The sequence below is a fragment of the Simochromis diagramma genome, unplaced genomic scaffold (genome assembly GCF_900408965.1).
Source record: "Simochromis diagramma unplaced genomic scaffold, fSimDia1.1 OVJJ01000344.1, whole genome shotgun sequence".
Classification (NCBI taxonomy): domain Eukaryota; kingdom Metazoa; phylum Chordata; class Actinopteri; order Cichliformes; family Cichlidae; genus Simochromis; species Simochromis diagramma.
In genome coordinates this window covers 15040742-15059354 of record NW_024387375.1, presented here as the reverse complement: position 1 = coordinate 15059354, position 18613 = coordinate 15040742, and the positions used below count along the sequence as shown (strand labels likewise).

Here is an 18613-nt window from a genome sequence, read left to right as displayed (position 1 = left end):
GCATCTTTATCTACCTGAGACTTTGATTTCCTAAAGAGCGGCTGTTTGACTGCCTCAGTCAGAGATGGGGAACCAAATGAGCCGTCCTCCTCATCCCCATCCCCATCTCCGTCACTCAGTTCGCTCTCGTCCAGCTTGCGCATTTCAGTAAAGCGATGGATGTGATCCAAGGCTGAGTAGCTGCTCTGCTCCTCCTCGTCTTTATACCTGAAAGTCATGTCAAACATCAGTTAAAAGCTGCCAGGATACTTTTGACTTCAAAGCATCGTATTTAAAGTGATGCATTTTGTTTTGGAGCTGCAACCTTGTGTCAAATTACCTCCTTGGAGAAGTTTTACAGCTGAGATTCAAGTCATTTGGCTCACTCAAGTCCATTTCGTCTTGTATGATGGGATCACCGAGGTCGCTTTGGAGCACCTTGCTTTCTGATTTTTCAGGGGTGTTGCTAGGCTCCTCCCCTTCTTCTTCATCCGCACCTAACTCTTCCGCTTCCTCATCTTCCAGGTCATGTGACCTATGGCTGGCCATCAGTGGCTTTTCTTCTTCAAATGGACCGCCATTTAGCCTGCAGACCAGGAACATTAGTTCATGAGGCTTGTTCAACGCAGTAGGCATTTAAGGTTGAAGAAATGAAACATCCACCCTGTTGGCTGAATTATGTTATTCATATACTCATTCTGTTTTTGAGAAAATATGCAGTGTGATTAAGGAATTCTTCCAGTGTTTGTAGATGAACTGATGTGAGGCAGAACAGGGCAGCTGGAATTGAGCAGAGCCGGAATCCCGTTTGTCATCAAGGCTTTGAGGCCCCTTTGGGCACAGCAGCACTGGGTTGATCATTGCAGCACTTAAATGGAGTGCTCTGCCTCTCTCCTTGTTTATTTTCCCTACTATCTCGTATTCATCTAATAGGCAAAATATTTAGCTGACAGCCCCATTTGGTGGGAGAGTTATGAGAGCGCTGCCAACCAGCCCATTCCTCTATCCCTGTGGAGAGGGAAAAGGCCAGCTATCCAAACTGCCTGAGTCTTAATCTGTCCCTCTGTTTCAGTGCCACAGGAAACCGCCATTTGGTAAATCATCTGGAACCACATTAAGACTGATTCACTAATTACACTCTGGGACATCTTTCGTCAGCTCCCAAATATGCCATTTCTTGCACAAAGGATTCAGAGAAGGGGACTGAAAATTGAACGGGGGAGAAGGAGATTCATAGGAAACACAACACATCAAGCACAACACCACATAATTATAGAATGCTTATAAACAGCATAGCCGCACTGGATTTAAAAGGGATACGTTTGAGAGGGGGACAGAGGTAATTACACCGTATTCGATTTTAGCACAAAAAGGATTTGCGTCGTTTTGTCTCAGATTTCAGGAACTGATAATGTTGTACCGTCAGCAGTGTTCTCGTCAGAGTGGAGAGTTCAGGTGGTATTCGGGGCTGCAAGGAAGAACTAGCTCCAAAAGAGGGAGTGAGAACTCTGTGATTAAGAAAACAGATTCGCTAATTACGCTTTCAAACGTGGTAATTTGCTGGGGATAAAGTATCTATCAGAAGCAGTCAGCAGCGCAGCACTTTGAAAGGAAACACAAGCCGACCCTTTGACCCCACCCCCTCTACCCTCTTCCTGTAGGCAGACATGTTGGTTCCAGATGTGGTCCTCTAACTGCTGCACTACCCCTCCTGCCTCCCGTCCCTCTGACACTCTACCGCTCAGCCCTGCTCTCACAGGCCTTCTGCTCAATCACGAGCTAGTCTGCGAGATCTCTATCGGGCCTCCAGTGATCAAACCAACATGGGGCGCGTGAAAACAAACTCAGGGACCAGAGTAGACCTCGCAACTGTTATCCGATCTGATCACAGCTACAAGAATTTGTTTGCATAAAGCCCAGATGAAGTTGCATGTATATTGATATCTTTTCCTACATGTGGTCAAGAGGCAATTGATTTAAAGAGCTTGCTCACTTTTCCAAATCTTAAATGTCATCGCAGATAAGAGTTCTTTACTCCAGACCCCCCAAAATGATGCGATTGTTATTAACAAAGCCTGGCTGGAAGGTATGAAATTGGATGTCTAAAAATGGTGGATAGTGGTCGACACATTATTGTATTAACTGTGTGTGTAAATCCCACACAGTTAATACATATTCAATCTAATGTAGATTTACCAGTATCCTTTCAAAAGATCGCCCTTCATCTGTTTTTTCCCTATCTTTTAATTATTTATTTTTGAATCAGCTCGGGCCCTCCAGGCCGAGAAACAACCATCTCCTTGTAGAAGTAGAAATAGGAGGAAAGACGGGCACGTATCACCACATAAAGCTGCTCTCACCCTTCCTCTGAGGGGTCCGGCGATGTCTGGTTCTGGCTTGTGTTGCTGATAAAATTTCTTATTTCGTTGAAATAAGAGTCCTCTTTGTCATCCAGTATGGCGCTGCTGCTGTCCAGTTCAGACTGTGGGGACGACATTGCAGTTCCTATAGAAAGAAAATACATTCCAGTCATCATGTGTTTGAACTTGATGCCACCAAACTGTTTTTAAGGATGAAAGTATGCCGTAAAAGACATGTTTTGTTTGTCAGTCTGTCAGTGTGACATCTGTATCTGTATCTACATTACATCACTGAGGAAAATATGAATCGTGCTTTAGAGGGATGGGGGTTTGATCCCTGGCTGTATCCATGGGCAAGTTACTGAACCCCAAGTCGCACTTTGTATAGAAAAAGAAAGTGCTTGTATGAACGGATATGGATTCTTCACTCTATTTGTCATTTTTTGAGACCTTAAGACAGTTTAAAATAAATTTATGTGACATCTGAGTATACTTGGCCCCACTGAATGCTAGTAATGATACAAAAGCCGAAAGCTTAAGACGCTATGGTTTTATTATATAAACTGTGGAGAAAGAATTTTTCTACAAAGTATTATTAGTCCATAGTGTTTGTGTTTTGTGTTGAGTGGGGGGAATATATAATTTAATGCCGAAAAAAGGAAAGCTTGACAGATAATTGATTTGCATTTGATGGATTGCTCATTGTGTCTGATTAAGTGGCGACCTCCTCTTAGGCCCGCTGCCGTCGGCTCCTGGCCAGGTGTCACTGCTCGTTCTGCTGATTCAGAGTCAGAGTGATGCAACCTCTCAACCCATAAGCTGTGAGCTGTGCTGCTGATGAAAGCAGCTCATTCAAAAATATTTTGTGCTGTTGTTGCAGAGGTCGATGACAGATTTATATAATTTAATTTCTCAGCCTCTGAGATTCTCTCCGATCAGGAGTATATTTTGTTTTATGCTATGCAGTGGAATGATTGATGAATCTAACGAGTCAGCAAACGCTGCTCTCATTTTCTCTGATAATACGGAAAGAAAAAAAAGAAAAAGTAGCTTGATTATTGTATCTTATTACAAAAATATATATATATATATATATATATATGTCCACGGTCTACAAAACATGCTACACACCTGACAGATTACCGTTCTCGTGCTTTTTGAGGTGGCGATCCAGGTTGGTCTGCTGACCGAAGCAGCGGTCGCACAGGTGGCACTTAAACGGCTTCTCCTTGTTGTGGATGTTGCGAATGTGACGCTGTAGGTTGGAGGAGATGCTGAAGGAGCGGTCACAGTACTTACACCTGCAGAAAGAAAGTAAATGCCTTTCGTTTAGCTCAGTAATTAAATGAAGAAAACATCAAAACGCACATGCCGCTGGTCATAAATACAACTGTACTGCATAATGAATCAGGAACCTGCGGTTTGTTATGTGGGGAAACATAATGGGATACATAATGTAGGACACCACACACACACACACTCATACAGACAGTCCCAGCAGTCCCACAGTCCCAGACATGATGGAGGAGCTTGTTTAAGGTGAAACAGCTCTGCCTCTTATCTCCAGCCAGCGCAATAAAATTGCATTCTTCTCTCACAAAATAAGCACGCAACAGATTTGGTTTGAGCCCTGCAAAAATTAGGAGCTCCTGCCAAGTTTCTTCATGCAAAATTATACGAGAAGATTACATCTTTTCTTCTTGTGGAATTAGCTCGCTCGATTGGCTGTCCCTCAGGAACCCTCCCCCCCGGTTATCTCCACAAAAAATTACAATAAAAGGCGGTGATCTTTAATGGCATGCCAGCATGTAGAGTGCAGGCTATCAGGCTGGGGCAGTAGAGGCCTGCATCTGTCTTTCTCTCTCCCCTGTGGTCAGCAGGCCCCTTCCGAACTTTGGGCCAAAATTCCTCTACCTTAGTAACTACAAAGCCAAGCACCGGGGCATCCAAATGTAGTAAGTCTTCAGAATTAATTTTTGCATGGGTACTGGACCACTGTTGTATTGTAACTAGTACTTCAGATGCACCTGGAAAAATCTGCTGGGCTGATAGGAGCAGAAAGGGGAGCCTTTAAACAAAGCTTCCAAAATGGAAAAAAAAATAAGCACTAAGAGCTAAAATGACTATTTTTTAACCACGATTTCTGGAATAAGATGGGAATAACTGTTTAGATGGGATGTAAGCCTCTATTTGGAGTAGCCAAAGTTGTTGTAGATCACTCTGTGACCACAGCTGCCGGGTGTGGACATCTGCCTGTGCTCCTCAACAACCCAAATCCCCCCAAACCTCCCCTTTCACCCAGGCGATGGACGCCATTTTTCATCAGGCAAATTGTTTAGCAGTAGTATAATTATTCCAGGCCTTTAATGGCATAAGAAAACACACATAAACTCTGTTCTAACTGTAGACAAGAAATCCCTGGGAAAACATCCACATGCTGTTAACAAATGAGTTGTGCTGTCTGTATGTGTGGCTCAGAGTACACTGTGTGAAAGTGTGTGCCCTGCTTTCACTCATATGTGTGAGGGGAGAAAAGCAGCTCTTTTTCATGGGGTGTTAATCGGCTATGGTGCAAATCTGATTTTTGACTGGACAATTATGTGCCTGCAGACTTTTAGAGCTAAGTAAGGATAGGTTGAGGGATACAATCGCAAAGTAAAAAAACACGAGGAGCCCGTAAAAAATGCTCTTACCTATACGGTTGCTCTCCTGTGTGAGTCCTCAGGTGGCGTGTCAGGTTGGCAGAGCGAGGGAATATTTTTCCACAGTATCTATAAAGACGTACATAACATTTTGCAATTTTTAAGTGTTTCCAAAAAAAGAACAGGAATTCTTACTGCAATGTGTTCTCACTAAAACACAACCATATAAAAACAAAAAACTACCCACAAAACGCACACCAGTCTCAGACAAGATTTACAAGAAAATATTCTGAGAAAGGAAAAAGAAAGAAAAACTGCAGAGACTACTAAAAACTATTAAAAAAATAATTTATGACTGACTTAAAAGTGAAAAATACAAGCTAAACTAGGGGCTTTAGTTACCTGCATGTGTAGCGCTCCTTTCCCTTGCGCAGTAGCGTGTCGGGAAGCGCCGAGGGCGGAGCTCTGAAGTCAAACATGGAGGGAACCGAGCGCAGCAGGTCACCAGGCTCTGGCTTCAAGGAGCCAAACGTCTCCAGCTTCTCTGCCATGTTCTCGATTGCAGTCATCTGAAGAGACAGGAAAAAGGAAGGACAGAGTGAGGGGCCATGTCAGCTAAGAAGAAATGAAATCGGACTTTTCATAAACAAGATTTTGAGACAACACATTCAGCGTGTTTTGGTTTCTGATTGCCAGATGCAGTAAAAATGCAAAAACTGACAATACCTAAGAAGCACAGAAATCCCACATTCTTTACATTAAGCACATAAGCCAAAGAGTTATGGATTTTTCTTAATAGAGAACCTACTTTCTATATAGATTCGCTCACATCGTTTGAGTAATGAGTCTTGTTTACAGGCAAAAAACAGTTGAAAAGTCAAACAAGTGCCGAAGGAGAATTCTCATTATGACGCTCATGAATAATTCATACATCACAAGGTCAAATTCCTGTATGTGCATGACAAGAACACTGGAAACTGATTCATAACTTTGCCGAAAAATGAAAACCAGTACGCTTCCATTCATGGTTAGTGGCGAGCAGGTGTGCAGCTGTGAATGTTAAATTAAGCCATTGCTTGTTCTGTTCCAAACATGCATGTACAGTAGGCAGATAAACACACACGCACACGCACATAGGAGGACTGCGGCCAATCTGCTAATGAAGCTGAACCTTTACTTTCATCGGATACTCTCCGGGGAGATATCCGTGTGTGTATGTGCGCTCATGTATGTATATGAATGAGAAACTATGAGCTGCATGGTGGTCGTAGTTGATTAACTACCTTCAGTGTGTGTAAAAAACGGAAAATATATTTGTGTGAGAGAGTGAGGAATGTTCCTGTAATGTATTTGTGTGTGTGCAAAATGTGTGTGCTTACAGGCATGTCCGTTGCATGTGATTGCACATGCTTAGTGTGTATCTGTCTGTGTGTGCGTGTTTGTGTGTGTGTGTGGCAGAGGAGTGATTCATGTCCACTGCCGGGCTGTAAACCATTCTGTGCACAATGCGGGCAGACAGCACATTCGTCAATATGAAAGATGTTGACATTACTGATCAAGGGCCAGACACGGGTAATAATGATATCGCTGTGCTGAGAGGGGCGGGATGGGGGAGGAGCGGGGGGCTGGAGGGGGAGTGAAGGGAGAACTAGAGGGAGGAGGAGAGGGAGGGGCAGGGGTCTCAGTAGGCCGCAGGGCCTGACAGGCCATCTCACACACACACACACACGCAAACACACACACACCCTTACAAAGTTTTCTTTTTTTTTTTAGCAGACTCACACATTTGCATTATTTTGCCTGTATTGAATTTTCAGCCTGTTTCTCTTTCTTATTTCAATAAGGCAACAAATCAATGGTGATTCGGGTCCTCCACCAGAGCCCTGCTCCGACTTTGACATTCCATCTCCTGCTTTCACCCCCTGTCACTCTCAGGCTTCACGCCAAGATCGAGGAGACTGAGGGAAAAGAAACAGAGCACGAGAATTGGAGAAGAAGCATGATGAAGGACTAGATGATAGAGGAGGGGGGGGGGTGGGGAGGAATGGAAGAAAGAGAGACAAAGAGGGAGGAAAAAAAGCGTGCAAACAAGAAAGTAAGAAAAGGCAAAACAGAGTCCGGAGAGAGAAGGACTGATGGCTGATGGATGGCGGTGGAGTCGGGTGTTGGGAGTGGCTGATTAGGAGTGACGGCCGAGTGTAAAGTTCCTGCCGCAGCCGTCGGCGTTCCCACTGAGGGAGGATGTGGAGTGTCAGGTCTGTTTGATTATGAATATGCCAGTGCTACACGCCATGAATCAAAGGCAAAAGAGAGACCAAGTGGGAGAGAAGAGAGAAAGAGAAGGCGAGGAAGTGAGAAAAGAAGGGGGGGACGGGCTGAAAGATAGGCAAGAGGGAGGTGAAATGCTTTCATATTTCTTTTGAATGTATTTCATTGGGCTCTTTTCAGAAACTGGAATGAATGCTCAGTTTGTCTGCACTGCTCAATGAGAAGCCATAACTCCTGGGAACATTAGGGCCCCTAAAGCTGTCGGCAGTATCGAACCTGTTCGATAAGACATTTTTAGAGCTGAAAGCTACTCCATCTTGGCTCCATCTACTGGGGAATTCTGATCCCACCTCAGTCTACTCATGCGGCTGCTCTCTGTTAAGACTCGTCTCTTTTTATATGAAAAAATATACATGATGGAGTATATTTTCTTTGCATACTGACTACTTGACATGATAAAAAAAAACTGATCACAACTGTTCTTTAAATCCGTTGCTGCAATTTAAAATTATTTTCACTAAATGCTCCAAAAGGAGATTTTTCTAGCCAAATAACTTGTGTGCGGGGACACGGCAAATGACTCACACGTCCAGTCCAATAGACAAGTGACCATCAGTCAGCTCCATGTTACACTTCAAACACTGAAATGATTTTATGGATGTCGAGTCAGGCTCACTTGGAAATATTGCGTGCGAAATGTTCGACATTTTGATCTACCCGCATGTACATTCAACCACACACACACACACATACAGACACACACCCCTACTAAAACCCCCCTATCCCTCCCTCTGGGCAGTGTGTATGCATCTGTAAACTTGCTTGTTTCTGTAGCACCACTCTGGGACCAGCAGTTGATTGGCTATCTTCAGATGTCAGTGATGCTGTTAGGGCCCTAATTAGCGAGATGCATTCTCATTTGTTGATCTTTATCAGGAACCAGATGTTTGGAGGGAGGAACTAACCTCCCGCTCCCCCCGCCAGTGTCCCAAAGAGACTGTTACCCTCTTGGTGATGTAAAGCAGCACCCCTAAAGACCACTCACCACCCCACGTTCCACTCATCCCCCCTCCCCCCATGCCCATTTGCAAGAGGTCTGCTTCATTCTCCAAATAAGCAAACATATATTCAGGGCTGGTGCATGGAAAGGGTGTAGCTCAGTTGGAAATCCCCACTGAAACACTTTCATGTTAGAAGTAAAGATACGTCAAGATCGAAAGATGTAAACAAATCAAAAAGGCTTGGATACACATACCATAGTATGTTAAACATTATAAACACTGATATGAAATTTCTTTTTATTGTTTTTGAGCAGTCGAGTCAGTGTGTGAGTGTGACAGGCCAAAGCCATGCGAATGCTGGGTGATGTCAGTTGGAAACTGTTTCGCAGCTCGTGCATTAATTGTGGGATAGGGTTTGTTTGCTTGACGTACGGACACATGGCAAAACTGTATGTTAGAGAGGAACTTACCCAAGTTCTCTGATCTGGCAAATGAAACTGAGGGGCGGAAGAGAAGGAAAAGAGAAAGCAGTCAGAACCAGAAAGTGGCGCATGAATCAACAGCTTTTGATTGGACACACATGGGTACAGAAGGGATGATGGGCCTTGGTGCAATTAACATTGAATGAGCAATGAGCTGCCTATCTACGGAGTTATGGCGCTGGAATTATATGAGGCTCTTATAGTTTCCAACACTTCCTGGTGTTCAATAAGCTCATTATAGAAGGCTACAAATTCAATTCCAGTATGTAATCTAAGCCAGTATTGGCTAGCAGTAAAATTTCCTGCCAGGAAATAAAAAGCTGAATCACTAAAGGTTGAAAGGACTTCCAGCCCCCTCAGCTTTGCAAGCTCTCTTTTAATATATTGCTCAAGAGTGACTCAGGTGACTGAAAACAAACCTCCTCAAAAGTACGCGGAACAGCCCATCGCCTGGTCAGGCTGAGACCTACCCTGGTCTGGTATTTGCGGGAATGATTTGTGTGTCCAGACATCATAAAGTCATAAAGATGGCCTAAGCACTCAGTTAGTGTTTCTACTGATAGGACACCTCATTAAGGCATGTGGGACGGCCATGTGGCTGCTGCAGGCTGGACCCATGCAGCAGTCTGGACAGGGGACATAAATCAGACAAATGAAACAGCCTGTAAAAACCAGACCTGAAACAGCCAGAAAAGAGAGAAAAAAAATCATGTGCCTGAGAAAGTGGTGTTTTCACTTTCCAGCAGACCGTTCTCACCCGCGGGGGAAGATTGAACAAATGAACGTCAATGCAACATGTCATCGACATGCATACACACAGACCCGTGTGCACGCATGGACACATACCCGTTAAATGGAGCCTCACGCTGGAAATACTGGCACAGAAAACCCAGGGGCAGAAACCGTTGCTTTAAGAGCATATCGTTTTTTTATATTGTAATCAAAGACATATTATAGGAAGATGTGTCACAAAGTGGCCTTTCTTTCCGAAACACATCTGTTTCGGGGAGCCAGCAGCGGGCTTAACAGGCAGTAGCTTGGGTAAAACTAGAGTCACATGCTAATCCTCATTAATCCAGTCTGGTCAGCCTGTGATAACCATTAAGGATAAAAGCTCTTTGTAGAAAGAATCATAATATGCACTGGTTAGTTAAATTACATGTTGCTGTCACTGCTGTGTACATAGGAGGCCAAGAGTGGACTTGTAAGCTTGAATTGTGCCATTGTTTGATGGCAAGACCCATGACAGCTGTGATGAAACTCGTACCCTTATAAATTAGGGCAGTATAGGCATCTAAATCATCAACTTTAAACTTAAATAACTAAAAGAGTAAAAGTAGTAGGTAGGAATGTGCTGCTGAACTCGTAAGAATGCAATATTTAATCCTTTATGTTGTACCCGGTATGCATCCTTTCCCAAATTTCCCCAATTCCTATGAAAGCCATAGTTTAAACCTACCTGTGGATGGAAAAGGAAGCCCGGAGCGGGTCGCATGTACTTGTCTTTCAGAGTCTCAAACGGATCGCTCATTCTCCTCTTCTCAACCCTGCTAATAGTAGATTTCTATTAGCTCTTAGTGGTTATCAGTGAGATTATATTCAGTTTTACAAAATAACTGACAAACTTTGCAAATCTGTATGCACATTTGCAGCATATAGAAGTAATTACATTTTTTAAATACTGTTATTTAACCAAATAAAGGCTTAGAGAGTTACTGGTAATAACAATACCTATAGATGGGGTCCATGAAGAAAGGGGTGGGCCTAGCATGTTGTAAGGAAGTGTCTGCTTTTGGGATCTCCACCACTCCTTTCTCCTCTTCGTAATTTGGATTCTTTTTTGTCTCCTCCTCTCTTGGATTACGCCCACGGCCCCTGGCGCCAAGGCTCAAATCTAGTGGCTGATCCTGACCCATAGATTGGGCCATTTCTGGTTTGGAAGACGCAAAGGATGCTAACTTTTCCTCCTTTCGCTTGGTGGTGAGGTCAAATGGGGACTCCGATGAAGACTTCCCTTGGGCCTTCTTGCAGTCATCTGCAGGTGATTGTGGCTCCCCCTTCAGGCCTGCAGTTCTGAGGTCCCTGTCTGGGAAGGGGTAAACCGGAGGAGAGAACGCTGGGAAGAAAGGCAGTGGAAACATAGAAGGATAGGGAAGAGACCCAACCTTCTTGTCCTGCAGGCCAGCTAGCCCAGTGGAGCCAAAATACTTCTCGGCAATTGAGGCAATGGCCTTAATAGAGTCATTCACAGCTCCTGTTACAGCTGTGTGTTCGTCCAGCGGGGACGGGATGAGGGAAGGGCCTGGAAAGTCTTTAGCAGCGCTGCTGCCCATCAGGCCGGGGCTTTGAGGGCCTCCTTCATTGGCCTTCCTCTTTGGACCTTTTCCGTTTTCTCGAGCAGCCCCCCTCTCCCTCTCACTGTCCATGTCGCTTTCGAGCTCGGAGCCTGACGTGCTCTCTAGATCACTTCCACTGGGTGTGCTGACATCATCCAGGTCGCTGCTTTCAGACTGGTCACTCTGCTTGTTCTTTTGCTTGGTATAGGATGAGCCCTGGCTGTCTGACACTGGCATTTGACTTCCAGGTGAACCGCCGTCTTTGCGGAGAGCTTTGAGAAGTTCTTGAGACTCCTGAGCACCAGGGCTTGGAGGCAGCAAAGGACTCTTGCTCAGCTCTACTCCAGGTCCAGCAACAGGTGCGTGGGATGGCTGTCTGACAGGAGAAGTTGTGGCAGGAATGAGTGGCGGCCGGTGATAAAGTCCAGAGGGGAACAGGCCAGGGAAGCTGAAAGGAAATGCTGGGGCAGCAGGGAACGTAAGTCCGCTGTGATGTCGGCTAGCCCCAAAATAATCAGCAAGTCCTGCACTGCTGTGACCCATTGCAAGAGCTGATTTGTCCAAGCCGGGGGCCCCAGGGAGTGGCATACCCTGGGCAAACAGCCCTCCTGCTGTGAAGTGGTTCTTCCCTTCACAGAAGCGCCGGTGCTTGTTGAGGGAAGAGGTGGTGCTGAACATTTGCCCACAGTCCTTACATTTGATCTGTGTGCGGCAGTCAGCGTGCATGCGTTTGTGGCGGCAAAGGTTAGAGAACTGGGTGTAGGACTTGTGGCAGACTTCACCTGTAGGGAAACAGAGACAAGCATAGATTGCATCAGCCTCTGACATGAACTGAACCCCCAACCCTCCACCCCTCCCAACTCCTCATGCACATACACACCAAAATTACATAATTTAATATGACATTTCTATGCTTCAGGCCGGCTGAAGCAAAGGCAGAGGAAATGCAGCATGAGTGATACACTTGTGTTCCCATCAATACTCTGACAATGTTCCAGCAGAACAGAAAAGAAGAGGTGTGTCCAGATCCTGGAATTGTCAGAGAATCTATTTGGTTGATGGTGTGAGTCACTCGCTGCCACTCATCAGCTGCACATCAAACCAAATTCCCAGGCATCTCCAGCCCCATTGTCCTTCCAGGGACGCTCCCAGGGAGTCCATAAACAATCACACAGAGACACACATGTGTACATGCAGTCACATTCACAAAATATCCACACACACCGCAACGAAATTGTAATCACACACACAGACACACACAGGCATAAAGATACACACACACACACAAACGCACACACACATTCTCAGCCTCATTCAGTACAATGGCTCTATTTTAAGTTTGAGAAGGAAGTGGAGTTGAATGAATCCTATCCTGCAGTCCGGTTCCCAGGGACAGGTCTCACGTCCTCTGCTGCTTCCCTCCCCCCCCTCTCTCTGGGCCTCTCTAGTCACCCCCTCAGCCCCCTCACCTTGTCCCCATAGTTGGCTATGTCATCCTGCGCTTACTGACCTTCCCACAGTCAACAGCCACACTCTCTATGCCTGCCTGTCAGTCTGTCTGTCTCCGGAGACGTACAGTGACAACAGCCAACAAAAAATCCACCATCTGATGGTATCTGTTGGTCATATTAATATGTCAGCTATTTCTATTGTAAATGGATGATTTAATAGTGGGAATAGTAACCCATCATATGCTATTTTGGTTGTGCTTTTCAGTTTTCTGTCTCTGAACTTCTGTCATGCAGAAGATGTCCCTCTTTGTCACACCCCTCTCACACTATGGATTTCGTGGATTGCAGCTTGTGTTCACCCTACACTTTTAGAAAAGCAGTAAGAAGGATTTCTGGATGATTGATTTAGCTCATATTGTTATTAGATCTTCTAAACGAGGATAAGGAAGTGGTTAGGCTCACACTGTGGTTTCACTTCTGCATACTTTGGATGCTTTCCAGCCTCAAGGTGCACAAGAGGCAATTCAAGGAGATGGAGAGGGAGAACAGGAAAAAAAAGCATTTTGGAAGCACATTTGAATAAACATCCCAGAGGAACTCCAAATGGGAAAGTTCAAGCCAGGAGTGAATGTAATCCTATATTTTAAAAAAAGAAAAAAAAAAGGTGAATTTTTAGGAACCAGAAAAATAAATTAAAATAAGGGTATTTGTGGCTAAGCTTTTTTGGACACAGCCAGGGCAATGAAGAAGAAGAAGCAGCAGCAGCAGAGGAAGGAGAAGGAGAAGAAAAAAATTCCCTGAGCCCAGACCTTTCAGTCAATTTAACCAATGAAGCTGACGTCTAGCACTGTGACATGAAACAGCAGTTTCTCAGTTTCTCTAAGCGTTACCTAATCATCACCATGGGTGTGTTAGGCCATTTTAAACTGTTTAAAAAAACCCTAAAGAATTTGTCTTTTAAATTTGCTTGAAATTAGTCCAATTAAGCTTCTACAATGTGCAAATTTTAGCCAAAAGAAGAAGGAACAAGAGCTATTAATGATCTCTCCTTGTGTCTTTTTAAATACAAGTACGCCCACATAGCCTGAGTTTAGCCAGTTTAGTTCTTGTGACATTTACAGCCTGAGAACATACGCATCACACACACACAGGATTCACCACATGTGTGTATTCTTCAGCTCTTAATAAACTGAAAAACAAAATATTATAAACATGCTCCTGTGAAAAGTGCAGCAGATAAATAATGTTCACTTGAGTGTGGGAATTAACAACCCAGCACCTCTGGGTGCTCCCCGTTCATACAAAAGCTTGTATGCACGCATCCTTGACACACTGCGTGCACTAAATCACGAATACTAGTATGCACACACAAGCACATGCATACAGACCCTACAAGAGCACTCACACAAAAAGGCACTTCACATATGATTTCTCCCAGGCAGCCATCATGTTGGAGGCTGCTTTGTCTCTCTCTCTTTTTTTAGACAGCTATTAGTTGTTTTTAAACCTGCATAGTTTCTGCTGATTATAGCAAATGGACTCCAATTCAGAGGAAGCGCAGGGAAGAGGGGCTGTACATGTGGTTGCTATTTGTGAGGAATGGTGCGTGTTCTGGAGGCAAAAGACGAGATAGGGAAATCTGAAGTCTTCACTGGAGATGCCGTCACTCCTGCCTAAGTATATGGATATTTATTTATATGCGTTTGTCTGTGTGTTTTCATGGCAAAAGAGAAAGATGGTATGTATTTAATGTGCACAGATTTGTATGAGCCCACTTAAAAAAAAAAACAATAAAAAATAAAACAGGGGAAAGAGGAAAGGGGCAGAGGGTGGAGGTCATAATGCTTCAGGGGATATGGAGATCAGATCTCTTGTGTGAGGTGGTGAAAGTGTGAAAGGTCAAATGTTTTTGGATCCTGCAGGAGTTAGTGAGGACCCCAAAAAATAAGAAAAAAGAAAGTATGTGCTCAAGAAATAAAGAAACCAAGACACAAGACAAAAAAGCCTGCAAGATGTATGTCAACAAAACATTAGATTAAATCACAGTTACAAGCAAAATCAAGGTTAGACAAAGATTCAACGATTCAAACTGAATTACATGCTCGTTAAAATGCTATTATTATTATGTCAGCAGTGTGCGAGGCTTGGTGCAGAAAACAGACTGCATGGGCCTTTCTAAAGAAACGTCTTTGCTTCGCTGCAGTATATTATCACGTGTAAACCCTGTAGAACATTACAAGATTAGTTCTGGAGAAAAAGACCTGCAGAAGGATGAAGTGATTTTTTTTTTTCCCAAAAAACACATTAGAAGGCAAGCCAAAGCATGTCATTACTGTTATTCTTATAATGTACTGAGTAGACTTACATAGGTAGGGTCTTAGTGACTTACACATGAAGGGCTTGACACTGCTGTGGATGTGCTTATGCTGTTTGAGGCCTGAAGACGTTGCAAACGTCTTGCCACACTCAGAACAGGCATGAGCACGCGCCCCGACGTGCTGCGAGCGAATGTGCCTTTGGAGGTTACTGGGGTCTGTGAACACCTGCTGGGGGGAGGAACCACACAGACACACGGGAGGGTTACTATCTGCTTCTAGAAAAATGTGCAGAGGGGACACATGTGCACAAATATCTGCATCCCAAATCATGAAATATTCCCTTCAACAGTCATCACTTTACCTTTGAGCAGTTTTCACATTCGTAGTGCTTGCCACTGTCGTGCGACATCTGATGTCGGATCAGGTTCGATTTCCAGTTGAAGGCCTTGGGACACTGGTCACACTTATATTCTCTCTCCTCACTGTGGGACAAGCTGTGGGCCTCCAGGCTGCAGAAAAGAAAAAAGAAAAAAAGACAATGAGATTGGAAGGATTTGTCTTGAATCACATGTTTGTTTGTCAGCACTTGCTCGAATAAATTATGGGATGAAATGTGTCCATCCAGTTACCTCTGAACATCAGGGAAGACCTGGTCACACTCTTTACATTCGTGTAGTCCTTGGGACATGTGGAGGGGTCGCAAGTCTTGAGGTTCTTGGGCTTTCAGGTCATTGTCGCCTCCTAGATTACATAAGAAGTTATACAAGCAGCTCAAAAAAAGCTTCATTCACTCGAAAGTGGAAGGTTTTAAAGTCGTCCTCATGGCTAAAGCGTAGATCAGATTCACCTTTTCCACAGAGCACTACTCTATGATCTCATTTTCAGTTGCTCCGATGAGAGACAAAGCACTTAGATCATTAGTGTCTTGGTCCCAGTTCAGCAACACATGTTTCTCGACACTCTGTACAACTCTATTTTTATGGTGGTAGAAAAAAAGTAATAATAATGAAAATTCAAACCTGGGTTCAGGAAGGAGGAGGGGGGCATCCCACACGGCTTCTTCTGGTGGTCCAGCAGCTGGTTTCGGGACTCAAAGTGCTGGTCACAATCCTCACAGCGGTACTGCCTCTCCTCTGCGTAGTGCAAGGTGTCGGGGCGGGAGGGGGGTAATTAACATAGAAAAAAACCATTTGTGAGATATGTTTACAGCAGAGAGAGAAAAAAACCAAAATATTTGTGTCTGTGCATGCGTGAGGTGCCGACCATGAATATCAGGAGCCATCGTATCACATGAATACTCTTCAGCCTTCATGAAAAGTAGCAGCTCCTGGCCAGGAAAAATCTCTCTGGTGACTTTGTAGAATATCTGTAAGACACAAAATATTTTTATGACTTAAGCAGAAGTTTTCAAATCAACCCTTGAATCAAAAGAGCCCCACAGATACGTATCAAAGAATTTGCTTCAGTCCTTTGTTTTATAGTAAAAATGTTGCGTCAGTCACTTTGTGTTAACTTGTCTCTTCTAGGTTGTCGATAACAGCACGAGGCAAGCGTTGCAGAGGTCACGTGAGGTAGCTGTACTGTACAGGCATGAGCATACACACATGATTGTCATAGCACCACCGCACACGCAGAAGAGACGTATACATGAAAATACACACAGTCATTAAGTTGTAATTACTCATCCTGTAAGGCATCCATCTTCATGAATACAAAAAGAAAACACAAACAACTGCTGAATAAATATACTCGTCTGTAAATACTCTACACAGTAATGCTTGTAGTGGGCAGGAAGTGGCAACGACTATGTGGAGAGAAAGCTAATTAAACAAACAGCCAGCATAACGAACTATTATAAAATCAGCATTGTGTTGATTGACCATTTTCCCAATAGGAGAAACTTCCAGCTGTGCGATCAGTTTGTGTTATTTATTGCACCTATACTGACTTACGTGTACAGCATTTGTACATAAATAGTTTTGCTACGGCTAAATATGGGACCGTGCATTTTGAGTGGGGCAAGTCATATTTAAGAATCAGATGAGAGTCCCTGGGACTGTGGTGCTTCCCCTGGACACACAATAGGCTTTCTTTGTGAAACAATCACACATGGAGTTATATTTGGCACGCTTCGGACGTTTAACATATTACCTTCCTTTGCTGTGTCAACATGACAATGATGATAGAGGAATTTATTAGAAATGCGACAGGGGGGTGGAGAGAGTTGCTTCTGGGAAGGCGCAGGTCACGATACGCCGCTTATGAAGGGAATTCCTGACTGGGGGAACACAAGAGCCGCCGTGGCTCCTGAGAGAGTTAAGATAAATATCTCGGTCACAATAAAGATCATGAGGTATGCTTCAGACTATAATTATTTGTGTCATTGTTCTTACTTCTGGCAACTGATATAATACTAAATGTGACACTACTGAGTCACTGGAGTACAGGGAGCTTAAGTAAGTCGGCCGGACCAAGGCAGAGCTCTTGTGTGTCAATAACCTAGGAGTGATTGATGCATCGTAACTCATGTAGTTTTGTGGTAGCATTAAAGTATGACTTAAATTCAGGCATTAAATGAATATGACCTGCCAAGAAAATCAGTGGGAGGGCAACAGGGCCTGGAAGTCTGACTCCCATTACAGGGCTGAACCGGAGTCATTACAGTTATCCAGACCAGGGGAGACATATTACATAATAACCACCAAATGGAATCCATTTTTATGATTTATTTATTTATTTTTTAGTATTTGAGAAATTTTTTTGATTTGCCTTCATTTAACAAGGAAGGCCAGCAGTTAAAGTTAAAAGTTGGGGAATGTTTTTCCTGCTATGTTGAAGGAAGCAGATCTAGTATGAATAAAGAGAAGTGAACTGTGAGGGTCCCAAAACTATAATCTCTGTCATACCCTACTCTGCCCTCTGTACCAGAGATGCATGTGCATGAATCTGGATCGTCTTTTTGTAGATCGCACATGGGCGGACAGACAAAGGGGCTCTCAAAGGGCCTCAAAGGGCACAAAAATATTGTGATTCAGAAACAATCAGACATCGGCGCAAACAGACACGAGGGACTGTAGGGGTTCCGCTCTGAGAGACTGATACTGAGACTGAGCAGGAAGGCTCTTTGGAAAGTCACCAGAACGCCGTTTAAAGTGCCAAACATAAGGCCCAAGAGCCAGAATCACTCCAATTGGAAAGCTTTGGAAAATGTGAAGGAGTGCACAGAATTTGAACTTTTAATTGTATTTTCAAATGATTTGCAGCTCTGATTCTATTGATAAAGACCTCCCCGGTTGCCATTCATACTACAGCAAATAAATAGGTTATAGATAAATAATTAAAAGACAAGAGAGAAGTTCCTGGTTTTCCCAGCATCGACTATATCTGCTATGGAATGTTTTTTATACCTTTATCATGTCGAAAACTGAGATGTTCTTTAGAATCCCACTTCTTTTTCTTATATTGAGACATGTCAGGGATTATGCATTCAGCTAAATGTATTTACACTGACAGAGAGGGGTGTTTCGCTGGTCTGGCTAACTTAAGGCTGACGATGTTAAATTAGTTTGACATCCCTGGACGATAGCCTTAGAACATAAAAATTAACGGACACTGTTGAATTTGTTCACATTGTTCATAAAAAATACAAAAAAAAAAAAAGTCCACAAAGAACGGCAGCAAACAGCAGACAACAGCCATACCGAAGTCTCTGTCAGCAAGAAGCACTCCTGGCTCTGAATCTGACCTCTGACCTCTCTCGATTAGACCCACTCTGT

General features: G+C 43.8%; 1 protein-coding gene across 14 annotated transcripts in view; it reads right to left on the bottom strand.

Annotated features, from left to right (window-relative positions):
* Positions 1-18613, bottom strand: part of mecom (MDS1 and EVI1 complex locus) — a 125613-nt gene that overhangs the window by 2103 nt on the left and 104897 nt on the right. For 2 of the 14 annotated variants that reach the window (XM_040008772.1, XM_040008786.1), the window contains 14 exons: positions 16101-16203; positions 15857-15970; positions 15467-15578; positions 15199-15346; positions 14885-15065; positions 10464-11850; positions 10192-10282; positions 8721-8747; positions 5384-5550; positions 5033-5110; positions 3471-3640; positions 2340-2484; positions 320-565; positions 15-207 (listed from right to left, as the gene is read on the bottom strand). In XM_040008772.1, coding sequence (XP_039864706.1) covers positions 15-207; positions 320-565; positions 2340-2484; positions 3471-3640; positions 5033-5110; positions 5384-5550; positions 8721-8747; positions 10192-10282; positions 10464-11850; positions 14885-15065; positions 15199-15346; positions 15467-15578; positions 15857-15970; positions 16101-16203 — 3162 coding nt within the window. The remainder of the gene's footprint in view (positions 1-14; positions 208-319; positions 566-2339; positions 2485-3470; positions 3641-5032; positions 5111-5383; positions 5551-8720; positions 8748-10191; positions 10283-10463; positions 11851-14884; positions 15066-15198; positions 15347-15466; positions 15579-15856; positions 15971-16100; positions 16204-18613) is intronic. The other 12 variants (XM_040008775.1, XM_040008774.1, XM_040008780.1 and 9 more) reach the window with 12 other exon arrangements.